At 38.3% G+C, this 17725-nt stretch overlaps 1 protein-coding gene across 1 annotated transcript in view; it reads right to left on the reverse strand.

Moving 5' to 3' along the window:
• Positions 1-900: 900 nt before the first annotated feature.
• Positions 901-17725, reverse strand: part of LOC149007646 (cytochrome C oxidase subunit) — a 38628-nt gene continuing 21803 nt past the window's right edge. The window contains exons 6-7 of the mRNA XM_089167549.1: positions 3785-3878; positions 901-1734 (exon numbers count right to left, since the gene is read on the reverse strand). Coding sequence (XP_089023675.1) covers positions 1492-1734; positions 3785-3878 — 337 coding nt within the window. The 3' untranslated portion in view covers positions 901-1491. The remainder of the gene's footprint in view (positions 1735-3784; positions 3879-17725) is intronic.

The raw sequence follows: 17725 nt of genomic DNA on the forward strand, positions 1-17725 counted from the left end.
TGTAGCCACACGCGTGGCACTGTCAAAACCATGGAATTGTAAAAGATAAAAAGGTTAGAAAATCACTTAACATAAACGATGAAAGTGACATGACTTGTTACACACATAGACCATCAAATGATATTTTTGACAATCTTATTTGTTTGCAGGATATAACATTATTTTATATTTTAAAAACTTTACCACAGGCTCACATTTGCTGATTTCCGTATATGACAATATGTCAGTGATTTGCTATGTCGGCGAAATCTTTCTTTCGCCGGTTTGCCAGGTAGCGAACCGGCAAACTCTGCCGAAATTTCTTACATTAGGTTTAAGTACCCAATTCAGATCCTCTCCACCCAAACAAGCTGTCCACCCATCCACACTCACACTTGGGCTCACACAAGCCTACCCTAAAGGTGAAGGAATGAGAAGACTGACACTTGGGTGGAAAGAATATGCAGTAATAAGTAACAAAGCTTCCAACTGAAGACAAGTCCAGCTTCTTTCGAGACCAAAAGCTATATTACTAACAAGATGAGATGATACAGGTTTCTATTAATGATTACCAGCAAGATTATTATATTATACAAACTAAAGGGGTCCATTAGCTAAAACCCTCAAAAGCGAAAAAACTATGCAATTAAATCAACAAACAGCCATAAAACTTGAATATACCCTTTGAAAGGATACAAGCAAGTAGTTTGGTATTTTAGTAAGAAAGGGACAGGTATGTAAGGATGTCAATTGATATGGTTTCAGTATGGTACCGACTTTGAATATCGAAAATCAAAACTATACCGTGTCAAATTTACACGGTATAATACAATTTTGGTACAAAATCGGTGTGAAAAAACGGTTTAAACACAATATATACTGCGGTATAATTTCATAACAAAAGAACCCATTCCACTTTTGTTATTGGTTTGTTTGTTAAGATCTATGCTCCGACTAATCTACGCTCTAAAGGAAAGTCCTTATTGTCTTGAGTGACATTGATATTGCTTTAAACTGTCACTTTTTCGGTCATGTTCTAGCTGAGTCTTTTTGAGTTTCACTAGCTGAAAGTGCAAATTCACTTCTTGAATGGTTTTTTTGCCCTTAAATCCACAAAGATTGCACTGCAAAATCTTCTAAAACTCTTAAGAAACAATACTATACTGTACCAAATTCGGTACATACCATTGGTATAGTAATTCAGTACGATTTTGATACATATCGACGGTATGAGTACCTAGAACCCATACCATATTGTACCTAATTTATAAATTCGGATTCAGTACATACAGTACCGATTTTGAATAGCACGGTTCGGTATGGTTTACACGGTTTCTATACATAATTGACACCTTTAAGGGTATGTTATCATTTTCTCATGATAAAGTACATCTGCTTATGGCCCCTACCAAAAAATAAAAATAAAAATAAAAGAAAAATTATGGCATAAATGGAGGATAATTATATGAAGCCTTTATTTATTTATTTATTTATACTTTACATGAATCTTACTTAGAGACGAAATGTAAGAATCAGGTACCCCGTTGTACAGCTATAAAGAATTACAAGAAAAATGGGTGAAACAAGAAACAGTATATATGGAAGGAATTCAGTTGATATCAAGGAATACTGTTCCTCCTTGATAGCACCCTGAGGGTAGTCAGGCTTATCTTCTATAAATGCTTCAAAATAGCTCTGGAAGCCTGTTGTCTTTGGAGAGCGAGATGTGCCTGTTACCCTCATCATCTCCATGGCCTGTGTGGTAAATGAATGTAAAAGATCAAAGGTACTACTACCATGATAGTACTTAAAAGGCAAAAGTATATGCACCCCCTAGGTTTTGCATCTTTTACAAGCATCTTCGAGTTGTTTTCTATTACATACACCTAAAGGTGTTAACTCATACCATATTGCCATTTACTGAAACTGAAACCGTGCCATTTATATCATACCAAATAAAATACGGTATGTTATCGTTATGACATTACTATAGCCTTTGATAAATGGTATGGACAAAATGATACAAATGAACCATACATCACCAATGATACCATTCCAAATATCAAAACTGTTTTTTCGAAGTTGAACAAATTTAAACATCTCAAATTTCTAGTAAATCCTTAGTTTCAAATCTGCTATTTTGAAAGTTCCTTGTTGTATACTTCTTGTTGATGATATTATTTTGGAAGATGATACACAAGTAGGGATTAATACCAAATTAAAGGTGCATGTAAGGCATCTTTATATCAACTCATGTAAGGCATCTTTAATCATGGAAAGCAAATTTGGAACCAAAAGACTTAAAACTAAGTAGAACTAAGACGGAATATCTAGTGCATAACTTTGGTCACGATCAGACAGATGATGAGGTGGTAAGACTTGATGAGGCATAGATTATAAAATGTGATTATTTTAGGCATCTTGGCTAAATTAGAAACAAAGAAGGTGATATAGAGGATAATGCTTCCTAAAGAATTAAAATAGTTGGATGAAGTGGAGAGGTGTGTTTGGTTCTTGTGTGATTAACGTATTCCATTAAAGCTCAAAGAAAAATTCTATAAGACCGTCATGACCAACTATAATGTATGGTGTAGAGTGTCATTCGGACGTGGCAAAACTAGGAAAGATAAGGTAAGAAATAATCATATTAGAACTAGACCGAGAGTAGCCCAATTGATTGAGGTGGCATGACCATGTTCAATGGAGGCCTTTAAACACCCCTATGCAGAGAAGTGATTTAATCCAAATAGAATAAATTAAAAGAACTAGGGGCAAACCTAAAAAAAAAAAAACCTTAAGAGAAGTTGTGGGAAAGGATATGCATAGCTTAGGTTTTGTAACTAGTATTGCCTCAAATAGAGTTGATTAGAAGGCAATGATCCATATAGCCAACCCCATTTATTTGGGAAAGGGGTTGCTATTGTTCTTTTATATCTGCCATTTTTAGAATTGCTTTGAATCATACCAGCTGGTTGATTTAATACAATGAGAATAGCATCAGTTTTCTGACAGAATAATTCAATCCAAGTTGTTTTGATTTGAATAAGTTTGAGTTTCCCTGTACATTGCTCCTATTCCCTGAGACCCAACCAACAGTTCTTGATCTATCTTGCTTCTATTCTCCACTCTCCCATGTATTCTCTAACCAGGGTGGAGGCACAGTTACAGGTAGTGAGATGGGCTGGGCAGTTGAAGAAAAGGGTGGTCCAGGGAGATCAGTGGTGACTGGAGGGTGGAAGATTGGGACTGGGGTTTGTTTTATTTATTTATTTATCTTTTTATGTTGGTATAGGTAAGCCTCATGTTTAAGAAAGGATAATGTACATGAAGAAAGACAGTCTCAAAGAACCTTTTCTAGTCATTCCTAAAAGAAGAGGAAAAGTGAGGGTGGATAGTTACTGAGCAAGGGAAGGTCTGCCAGAAAGTTGTATCTTCTTCACCTTCATCTGAGATGGTATGCAACAAACCTTTCAAAATCGACTAGAAGATTTGTTTCAAGGAAGATTGTACAAATGGCATTTAAGACTAAGCATTTAATTCAAGACATACTAGGGTAGAAATGTCTTTTTCATTTCATAACTAACATCATCAACCTTTATGATTATGGACGTAATTGACCAAAGAGGGGGTTGTCTGTAAAAAAAAAAAGAAAAAAAAACCCACAAACCCAAGGGGGTGAATGTTATTGCTCAAAAAATTTTAGTAACCAAATGATAATGATAACAGGAGAAATAAAGATCAATGATACGCTGAAGATAGTCCTATTCAGAATAATTCAATATCAAATGTCAAGAAGGAATAATACCTGGAAGCTAAACATGAACTCCCTTGCCTTTTTGCTCACTTGAGCATTTGGGTGCACTTGGAGCTTTTCATACATTACTCGAGCTTCATCCGTCCTGTTTTGTTTCAAATAAGTGATAAGCCCTTTGAAAGAACCAAAATATCTAGTATTACGAAATCTTTTTCTCATTGATACAATTTAGTGAAAATCACAAACCAAAAAAAGAAGTTAATTGAACACTTTCAGAATAAATATTCAGGGATACCCATGATGAATAAGCCGAGGTGGATAAGTGACATGTCTGAAAGGTTAATGTAGTGTGTAACTTGAATTGTTTTGTTCCCAGATCAAATATCGATCCACTTTGACATACATTGCAAAGGGACCTGAATGGACAATTTTCTAAGATCTGTGTTGGCACTTGGTAGCAGACCATCATTGATCATGTTGCTCACTGGGAAGCATGGACAAAAACCCCACGGTATCACCCAATGGATTGACCTGTTTACCTGTCTGAAGTATTATTATATACCTAACTATTCTCTTGTAAACCACAATGAGATATGGAGTTTTCAATTGAGGTTTCAGGGAGAGAGCTTGTGATGCCTTTGTTGCATCGTTCAAGATGTTGACTTCAAGGCCTATCTAATGCAGGTCTGGCACCAAATTGGCCAACTTCTTTCTGAAATTAACTTTGGGTAGATAGATATGGGTGTTGGGCCTTTGTTAAGCCAGTTTATGTGGTCATGAACCAATTCTATGTGGTCATAAGTTTAGTGTTGAGAAATATGAAATTGGTAGAATGGCTTATTGATCCATGATCTCAAGCCCTTTATTTATAATAAAGTGGAAAGTAGACTATTACAAGGAATAGAAGTTTATATGAATGCAAACTCTAATTTAACTCCTATACAAACTCTTATTAGACTCCTAATAGAATCCAACACTCCCCCTCAAGTTGAGGCATGGATATCACACATGTCCAACTTGACCAAAAGAGTATAAAACATCTGTCCAGGTAAACATCTGCAATTTGATCTTCAAACTTATAGATTACTTCTGCCTTATAGACTTCCATTTGATTTGTCCTCATCTTTATTGCAACTTTATGTCTCCAAGGAAGAACGCCCAAGTAAAAAGGTAGAATCTTCAAATGTTGAGAAGACTAAATTTCTGCACAAATCTGAGGGAAAATATATTTTTGAGGTAACAATAGCTAGGGTAAAGTAGCCAAAGTGAAAGTTTTGATTTGTAGCAATGTTAGATCTTTAAAGGGAAAGTTTGCCAAGGGACAATCTCCAAAGGTAAGGGAAAATTTGTCAAGATAAGTGACAATCTCCAAAGGTAATAGAGATCAAGTTCTGCAAAGGTCAAACAACAAATCTTTTGCAAGATTAGATCTCCGAAGGGAAGATGTCAAGTTAAGGGGCAAATCTCCAGGGTTAACAGAGATCAGGTTCTGCACAGTAAAAAAGATAGTTCTATAGCAATGTTAGATCTCCAAAGTGGAAGATTGCGAAGGTAAGGGACAAACTTTCAAAGGTAACAAAGATCAAATTCTACATAAGGAAGTCTACATGAAAGGCATTGAATTGTAGACATTAAATCTTTAATCTCCCCCTCACGTGTAGCTTTACACGTGGGAAAACAATAACAAAGGAAATTCCAATGGGGAAACTTGGAAAGGAAGAAATTGTAATGGTAAGATAAAAGTATCAGGAAACCAAATCTAGAGAAAATGACAAAATTTGAAAGGTGGATGACCGAGCCTACGGTGCCACTGATGAAGGTCTAATATTACCGAATGGACCTGATTAGAAGATGTAGTCAAAGTAGAAGTAGATCCTCCAATCGGCATAAAGTCCATTTACCACGTCCAATCTCCTTCCCCAGATCCTGAAGTAGCTAGGTAGGAGTTGGTAGGGGTAGTAGAGGAAGCAATGGTCGAGGCTGTACCGGGCAGAGAAGACTGCATAATACGTCGCAGAGTAGCGAACTCCTCCTGCGAAAAACCAACGTCTGCAGAGGGCGTGGTGGAAATTGTCTCAGAAAGATTAGCCTTTTGTTTTCCTTGTCTTTGTGCTCGTTTTTGCTCAAAATCAGCAGGCTTCCCATGCAGTTTCCAACAATTTTCCTTGGTATGATATGGTTTGTGACAGTGCTCACACTTGACAATCTCCTTAGCCGGATCAGATTTAGTGCAAACAGATTGTAAAGCTGATTTCTCCATAATAGGAGTATGAAGCATGACTAATCGACGACTTTCCTCACACTGAACAAGAGCATAAGACTGTTCTAGTGTAGGAAAGGGAGAACGACTTAAGACTTGCACTCTGATCTGATCGTACTCTACGTTCAAACCTGGCAAGAAGTCATATACTTGAATCTTATCAATGTACTTCTTATATGTCACCACATCATTTGGATTAGTGGGGTGATAATCCCCATAATGATCCAACTCTTGCCAAAGAGACCTCAACTCAGCATAATAGTGGGCCACAGTTAGTTCCTTTTGGGTAGTCTCATGAAGCTTCTTTCGTAGCTCATAAACCTGTGCATCATTCCCCAACTGTCCATATGTTTCAGTAGTAGCCTTCCAGATTTGGGCTGCAGTATCAAGTAATAGGTAACCCCGGGCAATATTTGGATGCATGGAATTCAAAAGGAATGACATAATAAGAGAGTCGTTTGATATCCATTTATCCTGTAAAACACCTGCGGTAGTGGGTTTGATAGTAGTGCCCGTAATGTATCCAACTAGTCCTCTTCCAGCAATAGTCAGGTAAGCAGATCGAGACCAGATCAAGTAATTTGTGCCGTCAAATCTTACCGAAAGAGAATGAAAAGTGGAAAAATATTCGGATCCAGTGGGAGCAGTAGTATCATCAATAGTTGTCATGTTGACAAAATTATCTGCAGTTCTTCAGTCTTCACCCTTTCGAAGTAATAGAAACGTCGCAGAATGCAATAGCCAAAACAACTCAAGACTTTTTTTTTTTTTTTGGTTGTAAAGCATAATAGTAGATTAGAAGAAAGAAAAAAATATCGGCCAAATATGCAATGGTCAGGTTTGGTCTAAATGTAAAGAGATTGGTCCAAATTTGGTTTGGTCCAAATATGATGTGGTTTGGTTTAAATATAAAGACTTTTAGACAAATGGTGTAATGTTTGGTTTGGTTTAAAGGGTGTAAAGGGAACAGAGGGGTTTTGTTTCAGACGAAAGGTACTTGGTTTCTTGGAGATGGCGATGATTACGAATTGCAGATTCTGTTCGGCTTCTCCTGAAGTAGCAGAAAAACAGCAGCAACAGGCAGCGGAAGTGGTGATTCTGTTCGGCTTCTCCTGAACTAGCAGAAAACAGCAGCAACAGGCAGCGGAAGTGGTCTCGTCCTCTCTTTCCTTTCCGTCTGGTTTGGTGGTAGAAAAACTGAAGAATGATAGATACCAGTTTGAGGCGCAGGAAACAGTGGCTTTTCTTCTGCTTTTTTTCTCCTCTTTTTTCTCTTGATGGCGCAGGAAGCAGCAGTTGTAGCAGTAATGACAGTAGAAGCAGTAGATTCCAGAACTGAAGAACTTCTGCTTTCTTACCAAGAACTTCTGCGACGGTAGAAGCAGCAGATTCCAGAACTGAAGAACTTCTGCTTTCTCTCCCCCATTTTTTTTTTCTCTCGATAGCGCAGGAAGCAGCGATGTTTGGAAAGAATCAGAAATTGCTACCGGTTTGAAGAACTGCGATGTTTTTGAAGAAAATCAGAGAATTGAAGTGGTTTGCGATGGGTTTGAAAAAAATTCAGAAGAAGGAGGTAGGTCTTCGTTTTGTTTTCCTAATCGCACTTAGGCTCTGATGCCATGTTGAGAAATATGAAATTGGTAGAATGGCTTATTGATCCATGATCTCAAGCCCTTTATTTATAATAAAGTGGAAAATAGACTATTACAAGGAATAGAAGTTTACATGAATGCAAACTCTAATTTAACTCCTATACAAACTCTTATTAGAGTCCTAATAGAATCCAACATTTAGTGTTTAGGTTAAGCACGAAAATAGCATTTTATTTTAGTTTCATTGGTCTAATTATGAAAATTCTGCCCAACTTAAGTAAGTAAGAATAGTCTTTTTCTAATGTTTTATTTAAGTTTTAAGGGTCTAAGTCAACCTACGATATGATAAGGAGTCCTTTTAGTTTAGTAATAAGAGTCCTTTGGATTTGGATTAATATGTTAAGCACAACTAGGAGAGGCAGTTTCTAAGTCCTAATTTCACTTGGACTTCCTATGTAAGGCTATAGAAAAGCCTTGTGCATGTAATAGAGAATGGATCTGAGAATACAATTAATTAAGAGAGTGTTGCTGCCTAAGAGCAAGGTGTTAGTAGAGCTTCTTAGTAGTGGCAAGGGGCCTCCAAGTGATCGAGTAAGCAACCTAGGGTTTTTATTTGAAGGATTCTCCTTCAGCAATGCTCTTAGCTTGCTTCCACTTCTTTCCATCTTCACGACACCCCATTATCAGACTTGCATTACAAGTAAGTAACAAGGCAGCACCTAATTCCATTCCCCTTCTCATATCATCATCATCTTCTTCTTCTTCTTCTTCTTTTTTCCTTGAATTTTTGGACTTTTCAAGGGACCAAAAATTCAAGGTCAGATCTATGCCAACCTTAGTGACCTTAGAAACCCAATTTATTCCCATTCTGACCACCCGGTTTCAAGATATAAATTTTCCTTGAATGTTTGTACTCTTTAAAACCCCCAAAATAAGAACCCTTATATCTTCTAATTTAGCCATCCAAACCCAGCAAAAGTTGAGGGTTTATGTCCCTATACTATTATCTTCATTCCCTCCAAGATTCACCCCTTTCCAACTTTTCATCTTATATCTCAAGAACCTGCCATATCCCACTAGATATTCCGCCATTTTAACTTTCTCCAAAACTAACACCCATTATCCTTGATATTCCTCCATACCAATTAATCCAACCATTGAAATATAGCCACTAGTTTAAATCCAATTGAGGCCATATGGTCTAAACATGCTAGTGACCTCAGCTTTATTATAACAAAAAGCATAAATGTGAGTTCCACTTTGACCATAAGTGGGAAATGACTATGCTGAAGTGAAAACTTAAATGGCCTATTGCACACATTATATACTCATACATCAAAGGTCGATATTCAAACATGGCTAACACATTACACATGTACATAGTTCAAATGATGCTCCAAATTATCAAAGTTACAACTTGGTAGTTGAGACTTGAGACTGTATGTGCAAAGCACATCATCTCACCTTGCTGAATGGAAAAAGACAGATATCTCGTGAGACCTCGATACCTCGAGAGATCTCCATTGTAGTTTTTTCCATAACATAGCGAAAACTTGTTAAGCTTTGCCGATGGACATAGCACAATGTGTTGGTGTGTGAGACATAGCACAAGCTGTTGACCTATTTTTAGTTTTTATTCATTATTTCTTTGAAGTTCACTCTAATAGATAGGATTAGGAACACATACATTCAGAGGAGCTTAGGAGCCTAGTTAGTAAATTTGGGAATGGAAAACAGTTGGGTTACTACGCTTAAAAACTGTAAGAAAATGGCAAAGACTCAGCCAAAGAAATGCAGATTGCAACTCAGAAAGGCCAATGTTCAATTTTAAAACAATTTCACTTCAAAAATTCATTCAATAATATAAGTATATGAATATCACCTATCATTAGTACAGAACATAAATTCAAACAATATATGTATAACAGCACCTATCATTAGTACAGAACACACATTCAATTAAGATAACATTATTGGGAATTTGTGATGGCTGCAGAGAGAGAGGTCCCACATTTCAAGTACTAAGAGTATGTCAACTCCAACTGCAGAGAGTTTCATGGGATTGATGCCATATCTATGCAGCAGTTTAATAACAATATGGGAAATGGATTAGCCAAAAATTAAGAATATTAGCTTATTCATACTAACAAACAAGTAAAATCTAATATACAAGTTTATCACAAACACAGAATTGAAGACTAATAGAAACACAGACCTGAAACTAAATGTCAGAAATTTGGAGAGAACAACTCCCAGATCAGATAAGTTGCAGGTCACTTACTGGATAGTAGGACAAGACTTGAAGGGATTCTCTTCTATACTACAAAAGAGTACCAGCTGAACTGAAGATGAATTATGGAAGAAAGAAGAAATAATAGAAGGGAAGAAAATGGAGAGAAAGAAGAACAAGACAGATTAGAGAGGAAGGAGAGAGGTTCATGCACCACAAATTGCACATTCTTATAGGGACAACAAATGGCAAAGAAAAGGGTTTCATAGCTCATGAATGTTTGGAAAGAGACTGAATTTATCATGGATTTTCACTTCTTCATTTTTGTATAGTTAATGTGAAAAATAAAAAATGACACCAGAGGGACAAGTCATGGTTCAATGTATGCCACAGAACACATAGGGAAACAGTGAAGGGCTTACCTAGGGACAATGATACTTTGTAGAACCCTGATGTGGTTCAAGGGATTCCAAGTTTCATAGTGTTAATGTGTTGGATGGCTGTTACAGAATTTCCTAACGCAACAAGGAGAGGAGAATCTAGAGTTACTAATTTAGCAGGTTTTTCCATCTAAATTTATGTTGAACATTATGTGTGGCAAAACCAGATCATACAGAAACTTATCTCTGCACAAAGTTTTATTGGAGTATCCAATTCCTCTCATCTTAGTCTAAAATTTATTGTATTCTCATCCTTTAGGAACAGAGTTATCAAGTTCTTCACCTTCATAGCCTATACCAATCCCCTAATAATTATGGTATTAAAATCTAACACTGGAGTATAGATCATGTGTTGAGAATCACAAGTTGCACAAGTCTCTATTTTGGAGAAGCAGTCTTGGTGCACAAGTTTTAAAAGTTTCTATTTTGGTTACTTTCTAATTTTCTTGTTGCTTGATTGACAAATAATCTCCCTAGGATAGTTTCCTTTTTGGTAGATTTGGAAGATTTTACGCAATATTAATTATCCTTTTTGCTGTAACTCAGTTTAGGAAGCTTTCCTAAACTGAGAGTTGATTTTACATTATAAATAAAGTACTGAGGGAGAACCAAAATACACATTCAAGCTCTCTCTCTCTTCTTCTACTCTTCTTCTTCAGTCTTCTGCCATTCTTCTTTTTCTTCTTTTTCTGTCTTCCTCTTTCTGAATTTCTTTTCAGTCCCTATGTTGATTACAACTGCTAAAATATCAAAGCAAGTTTAATCAGCACAGGGACTGCTTTTTCTCTGTTGAATGTTCAATTTTCCTTCTGTTTTTTTTACTCGGTTTGCAGCCACTTATCGCTGTCTCAACTTTTGTTTCATGAGATCTGTCAGTCCCATTGTGATCGTCTGGGATGTTTGTTTTGGCGCATTAGTTAGTTTAGTCTATAAACTAGATAGTCTGCTGTCCTCATATTGGTGAAGACCTTCCCCTTTTTTCTACAATTACTGCCAACCACTGCTGAGGTATTGATATATCTACTGCTGCTCCTATCATTGCCATTACCATTACTGCTACAATGTTCTGCATATATTTGGGAGTGCTACCATTGGGTTTATCATGCCGTTTTCTATTTATCAGAATCAACTGCAGTTCCCTATTGTCTGATAAATAGAAATATGCTGATTAAACTATTTTCCTACTGTTGCTTCCTTAATGATGTGCCATTTTTTCTTTGGGTTCTGAAAAATACTATACTAGCTACTGCATTGGTTGCTACCCCTTGGTCATTAAGGTTTTGTGTTCTGCAAAATACTGCTGATGTCATATTGGATTCTGCTGCAAGATATACAACTGCTGCCCCTGTTTTATTGAATTTTCCTGTTCTAAATTTTTTTTGTTGGTTATTTTGTCCCTATTGCTGTCATTGATAGTTTCGAGTGAACCAACACCTTGGAAAATTTTCTGTTTACATGATATTGCTGTCCTACTAACCTGAATCGACTGTAGCCCCCTTTTACCCTACTCCTCGGTCTGTCAAAATCAACTTCAATTATGTTATTCTTCTGGTAGATTGAATAGTATATCAATGACCATTAGTTCTATGGTAATTTTCTCTGATTTGATTTGCTACTTTTTGGATCTCCGGTTTATATTACTGGTCATTGGCTCTTCCTTTTAATATTAATAGGTGCTGCCCTCACTGTTAAGTGGTTTACTACGGTTAAGTTTGCGTATGACTTTTGCTATTGCCCTGTTTGAGATGCTGGTTTTTCAGAATTTTCTTGATGAGGAGTTGAGACATCAGTTGACAGTTCCAAGTCTACCAGCGACGCCGGCGTAGCAATCATCATATGACATCATCTATGTGGATGGATGATAAGTTTGGAGGCTATAGGATTTCTAGGGTCCTATGGTTCGATGAGGAGCACTGCCTATAGGTAGTTTGTTATTTGAGCAAATTGCACTGGCACCCCAAAATGGAGGCTTTAAAGCACTGACACCCCACTTTATGTTTAAAAAACACAGACACCCCATTCATTAAACATAGTAGTCCATTCTGTTAGTGAAACCATTAACCCACTGTTCATTTTTCTTTAATTTAAAAAATGCCCTTACCAAGAGAAAAAAAAGGTCATTAGATGGTTGCTACGTGTTTTATTCTAATCCTATGCTCATTATTCTTCTAACACTTAAAAAGCCATGTTTTCATCCCCAATCTATTCTCTCTCCTCACTCAGCTCTCCTTTGCTTCACCGTCTCCACCTTCAGCACCAACAACAGTTGCAAGACCATCAAGGATGGCCTAAATTGCCTTAACCATGGTCGCCTAGACAAGGACTATCTGTTTTGGAGGTGGAAACCCAAACAATGCAGGTTGCCCAAGTTCAAACCTTCCATCTTCCTCTGCCTTGTTCGGAACAAACACGTTGCCTTCGTCGGTGACTCCATGGCCAGGAATCAGTTGGAGTCTCTCATGTGCCTCGTCTCTTCGGCTTTCTCCCCGAATCTCGTGTATCGCAGCGGCGGCGACAACAAGTTCCGGCGCTAGCATTTGCCTTCTCACAATGTCAAAAATCTCTAAAATGAGAAGACTCGAGAAGAGAATCCCATTGTTCATTGAAGTCCTCACTTAAGTATCCTGTCTTCTTGTGTTTTCTAGTTCTGCTTAAATTACTTTCCTTGAGTTCTCTACTCTCCTTGATAGTGAATTAAAGGAACCCTAATTCAAAACTTGGATTCAGAGAGGGCATTTTGAGTTGGGCTTGATGAATTTCCGAACGGAAGCTGGACCTTCGACCTCTCCAGCAACAACAAAGAAAGCTTTCTCGTTTATCTCGAACGGTTTGAGGGAGGTGAGAGACTCAGCTGATGTGGATTTCGAGTTGATGAGGAATAAGCCAACTCTTTCAAGAAAATCACTACTTCCATTATGATAAGACCCTGGTAATATCTTAGAAAATCAATATTAAAATTGCAAGAAATAACACTGATAAACTAGATTTAATGGTGCCAGTCACCCCCACACCTCACAGTGGTGTCCCTCTGCCTATGGCTACCCAAGAACTCTCATAAAACATTTGATACCTCTCCACTCAATTGTCCCTCTATTTATTACCTTCAACTAACCCTAATTCTCTCTCTCCCCTCCAAATGGCCTCAACCTAGGGCCCTAAAACTATTTGATAAGACCCTGGTAATATCTTAGAAAATCAACACTAAAATTGCAAGAAATAACACTAATAAACGGGTTTTAATGGTGCCAGTCACCCCCACACCTCACAGTGGTGTCCCTCAGCCTACGGCTGCCCAAGAACTCTCATAAAACATTCGATACCTCTCCACTCAATTGTTCCTCTATTTATTACCTTCAACTAACCCTAATTCTCTCTCTCTCCTCCACATGGCCTCATCCTAGGGTCCTAATACTACCGGCCCCTCAAAAATCACCTTGTCCTCAAGGTGATGGAAAATTTGAGGTTGAGTCTCCACATGTGTGCCAGCCATCCCTCGCGAGTCGTGTAAGTGCCGAAACAAAATTACCCCCAAAAACACCATCAAAATGAATCTGATGGCAATGGATTTGCCGATGCAGTTTCAGCAATTTCCAGTTGTAAAAGGTAAACAGAATGCAAGAAGTAGTTGGAGAAGCGGTGATCGAGATAGCTACCGACGAAATCGGCCATCAATTGAAGCTACTATGAGACGCTTCACCAATTAAGATTTGCAGCAATGGTTGTGCACCATTGGCGGTGAATTAGAGGATTATCAACCACACCTTCAAAGTTTTCGAAATCAGGTCTTTGCGCTTCCGCCTCACGAGCAACCTCCCTGGTACTACCAATTGGTCTAGAAATTTCTATTGCCGGCGACAAAATAGACGCCCAGCTCAACCGCAAAAGTCGCCTCTCTTCCTCCACCTCCGCCTCCGCCTCCATCGTCAGTAGCAGGTAAGGTTGAAGACGATGGTTTTCCCCTTTTTTGGTTTGGTCGAGCTGCTGGTTTGGTGAGACTATGGGTCAAATTGGTCTCCTAGTTAGGTTTTGGTGCATCCAAAATTTTTGGGTTCAAGGTAATGTTGAGGCTTGGGTTTTGGGTCAATAAAATAGGTCAAGCCCATGAGAGATGGTTAAAAGGGGTAAGGTCCAAATACTTAAACCCATGGGTGAAGAGAAATGGGCTGATCGTTGGTTTGATCGAAGGGATTAGGTTTTGGGTTATGAAGCTGTAATGGGCCCAAAATAATTCTGTTGAATGGGCTAGGCATAAACACTTAAAATCGTGGGTTAAGAAATATGGGTTGGATATTGAGTTAATGAAATACGATGGGTTTGGTTTAATGAAATGGGCTTGACCCAAGGGGGTTTCTTTGGGGGTCTAGCGGCCCAATCTTTGTATTGGGTTTGTTTGGGCCCTATGTTTGAGTCAAAGCATAACTGAATGTGGCCCAAATAATATAATCTTTAGACTCATTTGGTTTGGAATAAACCCACGAACTGGTTCAATTTGAACCAAGCCAACCCTAAAAACCCTCCAACTCCACCATCGTCTTCTCCAATTTTTGCAAATAACAATTTCATCCGCCGTCTGCAGCTTTCCAACGACCTTCTTCTTTGATTCAACGGCATCTCTCTCTTCCACAACTCTAATACGGTAGCATCAATTCCCGAACTTCTCCCTCTCTTCTCCTCTCTTCTCCATGCTTGGCGAGACTCATCTACACCGACTGCAACTCCCATCGCCTCTTCTTTCGAATTTACGGGGTGGTTTTGCAACTCCTTCTCCTTCACCTTGGTCGCAAGTCCACTACGACAACTCATCAAAGTTGATCATGCTTCTGCCCCTGTCCCGCCATTGAATTCGATTTTTAGGCCTTTGTTGAAGCTTGGCCAGTTGAATTCCGACCACGTCCTCTGATAAATCCAATCAAATGCATCCCCAACCAAATGTTTGAGAGCTCTGCGAGCCAATGTTCTTGCTTAATCTGGTGTTGACAACAAAATTGCTCAACTTCTATCATCCATTCTTGCGCCTTCCCATCACCAGAAAACAGTGACAAAGCCATTTCTCCTCCCTAGGATCGATACAGCTCTGATGCCAATTTGATAAGACCCTGGTAATATCTTAGAAAAATCAATACTAAAATTGCAAGAAATAACACTGATAAACTGGTTTTAATGGTGCTAGTCACCCCCACACCTCACAGTGGTGTCCCTCAGCCTACAGCTGCCCAAGAACTCTCATAAAACATTCGATACCTCTCCACTCAATTGTCCCTCTATTTATTTCCTTCAACTAACCCTAATTCTCTCTCTCTCTCTCTCTCTCTCTCTCTCTCTCTCTCTCTCCCTCCACATGGCCTCATCCTAGGGCCCTAACACATTGACAGAGAGCTCAAGAACTTTATCAATTCAGCTTCTTCTTCTCTGTTCCAGCCATCCAATCTACTTCCCATGCTGAAATTAATTTCGTCAAGAAATTACAGCCCAAGCTATCTAAATTCCACTGAGCTTACTCATCTCCGGATTTTAGCCACAAGGTTTTGGAGAAATCGACACCAAAATCTAGGATTCGGCTCGACCTATCGGCGATTAGGAGTGCAATTGTTTCTGAACCTGAGGAGGATAAGGATGAGGTTATCGATTTTAATGATAGGATAGGTTTTGGGGCAAAAGTAAAGTTACAGTAAAGGATTTTATATGTATATGTATACTTAAGGCCGAATGGCTACTCTGGACCATATATGTATCCTTTTCCATTCATGAATGGAGTTTCATGAACGCGTGAAGAGTTTCATGAACCCTTTCCACCTTCTGTTCTGCGAAGAGGAAGTAGGATGCAATAATGCTGGTGGCAGCGTTGGCGCTGCCGGAGCCGAAAGTGGAGAGGGTGAAGCAGAGGAGAGCTGAGTGAGGAGAGAGCATAGATTGGGGGATGAGAGCATGGCTTAAGTGTTGGAAGAATAATGAGCATAGGATTAGAATAAAACCCACGTCAACCATCTAATGGTCCATTTTTTTCTCTTGGTAAGGGCATTTTTGGAATTAAAGAAGAATAAGCAGTGGGTTAATGGTTTCACTAACAGAATGGACTACTGTGTTTAATGAATGGGGTGTCTATGTTTTTTAAACATAAAGTGAGGTGTCAGTGCTTTAAAGCCTCCATTTTGGGGTGCTAGTGCAATTTGCTCTTGTTATTTTATTTTCTTGAGTCTTAATGGGTTGGATATTAGTTTGCTATTGATTTTTTTTTTTTTTTTTTTTTTTTTTTTTTTTGTGTGTGGAGTTCTTATGGGCTAGGCCTAAAGTATTTTTTGCCCAATTTTGGATTAAGTTTGGGTTTGGGTTAAAATTTGCTATTTTATTTAGGGTTAATCTTGGGAATCCAGTTATAGGGTTGAGATGGGTCAAATGTTTCTATTTAAAGCCTTGTATTGGGAATAGATGGATGAATTAGATGAATGAAATATTGAATGGAAAAGCATCCCATGTGTTTCTCTCATAGTGTCTTCTTCTCTCGATTTCTTCTCGCGGTAAGTCTCTTTTTCCCTTCTTCTCTCTTCTTTGCGTGAAACAACTCCCCACCTCTTTTTTTCTGTCTGGCAGTGTTCTTGCTGCCTTTTCTCTTTTTTCCTTGTCACTTTTCTCCAAAAAGGAAGAAAACCTTCCCTTCTATCCAGGGTCTCTGCTGCCCTCTGTTTTTCTTTCTTCTATCTTCTTTGCAATCTTCATTCCTTTTTCTTCTTTCAATTCTGTCTGGCAGACCTTACTGCTGCATGCATTCTCTTTCTTTTCCCCCCATCCCCTTGTCTCCCTATTTTATTATTGTTTAGTTGTGTTCATTACTTGGAGTGACTGCTCTTCCTTTGCTTTAATTGTCTTTGTTAGAAAATAAATTTTAATCAACCAAAACAGTGCAATAACAAGAATAACTAAGAAGAAGAAAAAGGAAGAAGAGAAGAGAAAAATAAATAAGAAGAATTGGTAGGAATCAAATAAGCCTGCGATTCTAACTTAGCACTCCTAGAACCACAGCCTCTTATTTATAGATATCAATAGTCTAGATTACAACTTGAGAAGCAAACCATCTTGCCCTCAAAAAAAGGGGAAAAAAAGGCACAGCAAATTTTTTTTTTAAACCACCCCCACCCCCCCCCAAAAAAAAAAAAAAAAAAAAAAAAAGAAAAAAATAAAAAAAAAAAAAAACTCCCTTCCACCCCCACCAAACCTGTCTTCCTCTCTCAGTAAAGAGAAAAAAAGAAAAAAAAAGGAAAAAGGACCGAAAATTCGATCGAAATGGTGAAATTTCGATCGAAATCCTGCAAAATCCAACTCGAAACGAAATTGAGTAGTAGGCACAAAAGTATCCATCGCGACGACCGAAATTGGCGACGAGCAATCGGCCCGATACCATATCGGGCGAGCGCACATGCGTAGGCTATAAAATACCCACTCGACCGGCGACATATCGCGGCACGACCTACCGAG

Source organism: Hakea prostrata, chromosome 8 (assembly GCF_041222555.1).
Source record: "Hakea prostrata isolate BN-2017 chromosome 8, UWA_Hpros_2, whole genome shotgun sequence".
NCBI classification, from domain to species: domain Eukaryota; kingdom Viridiplantae; phylum Streptophyta; class Magnoliopsida; order Proteales; family Proteaceae; genus Hakea; species Hakea prostrata.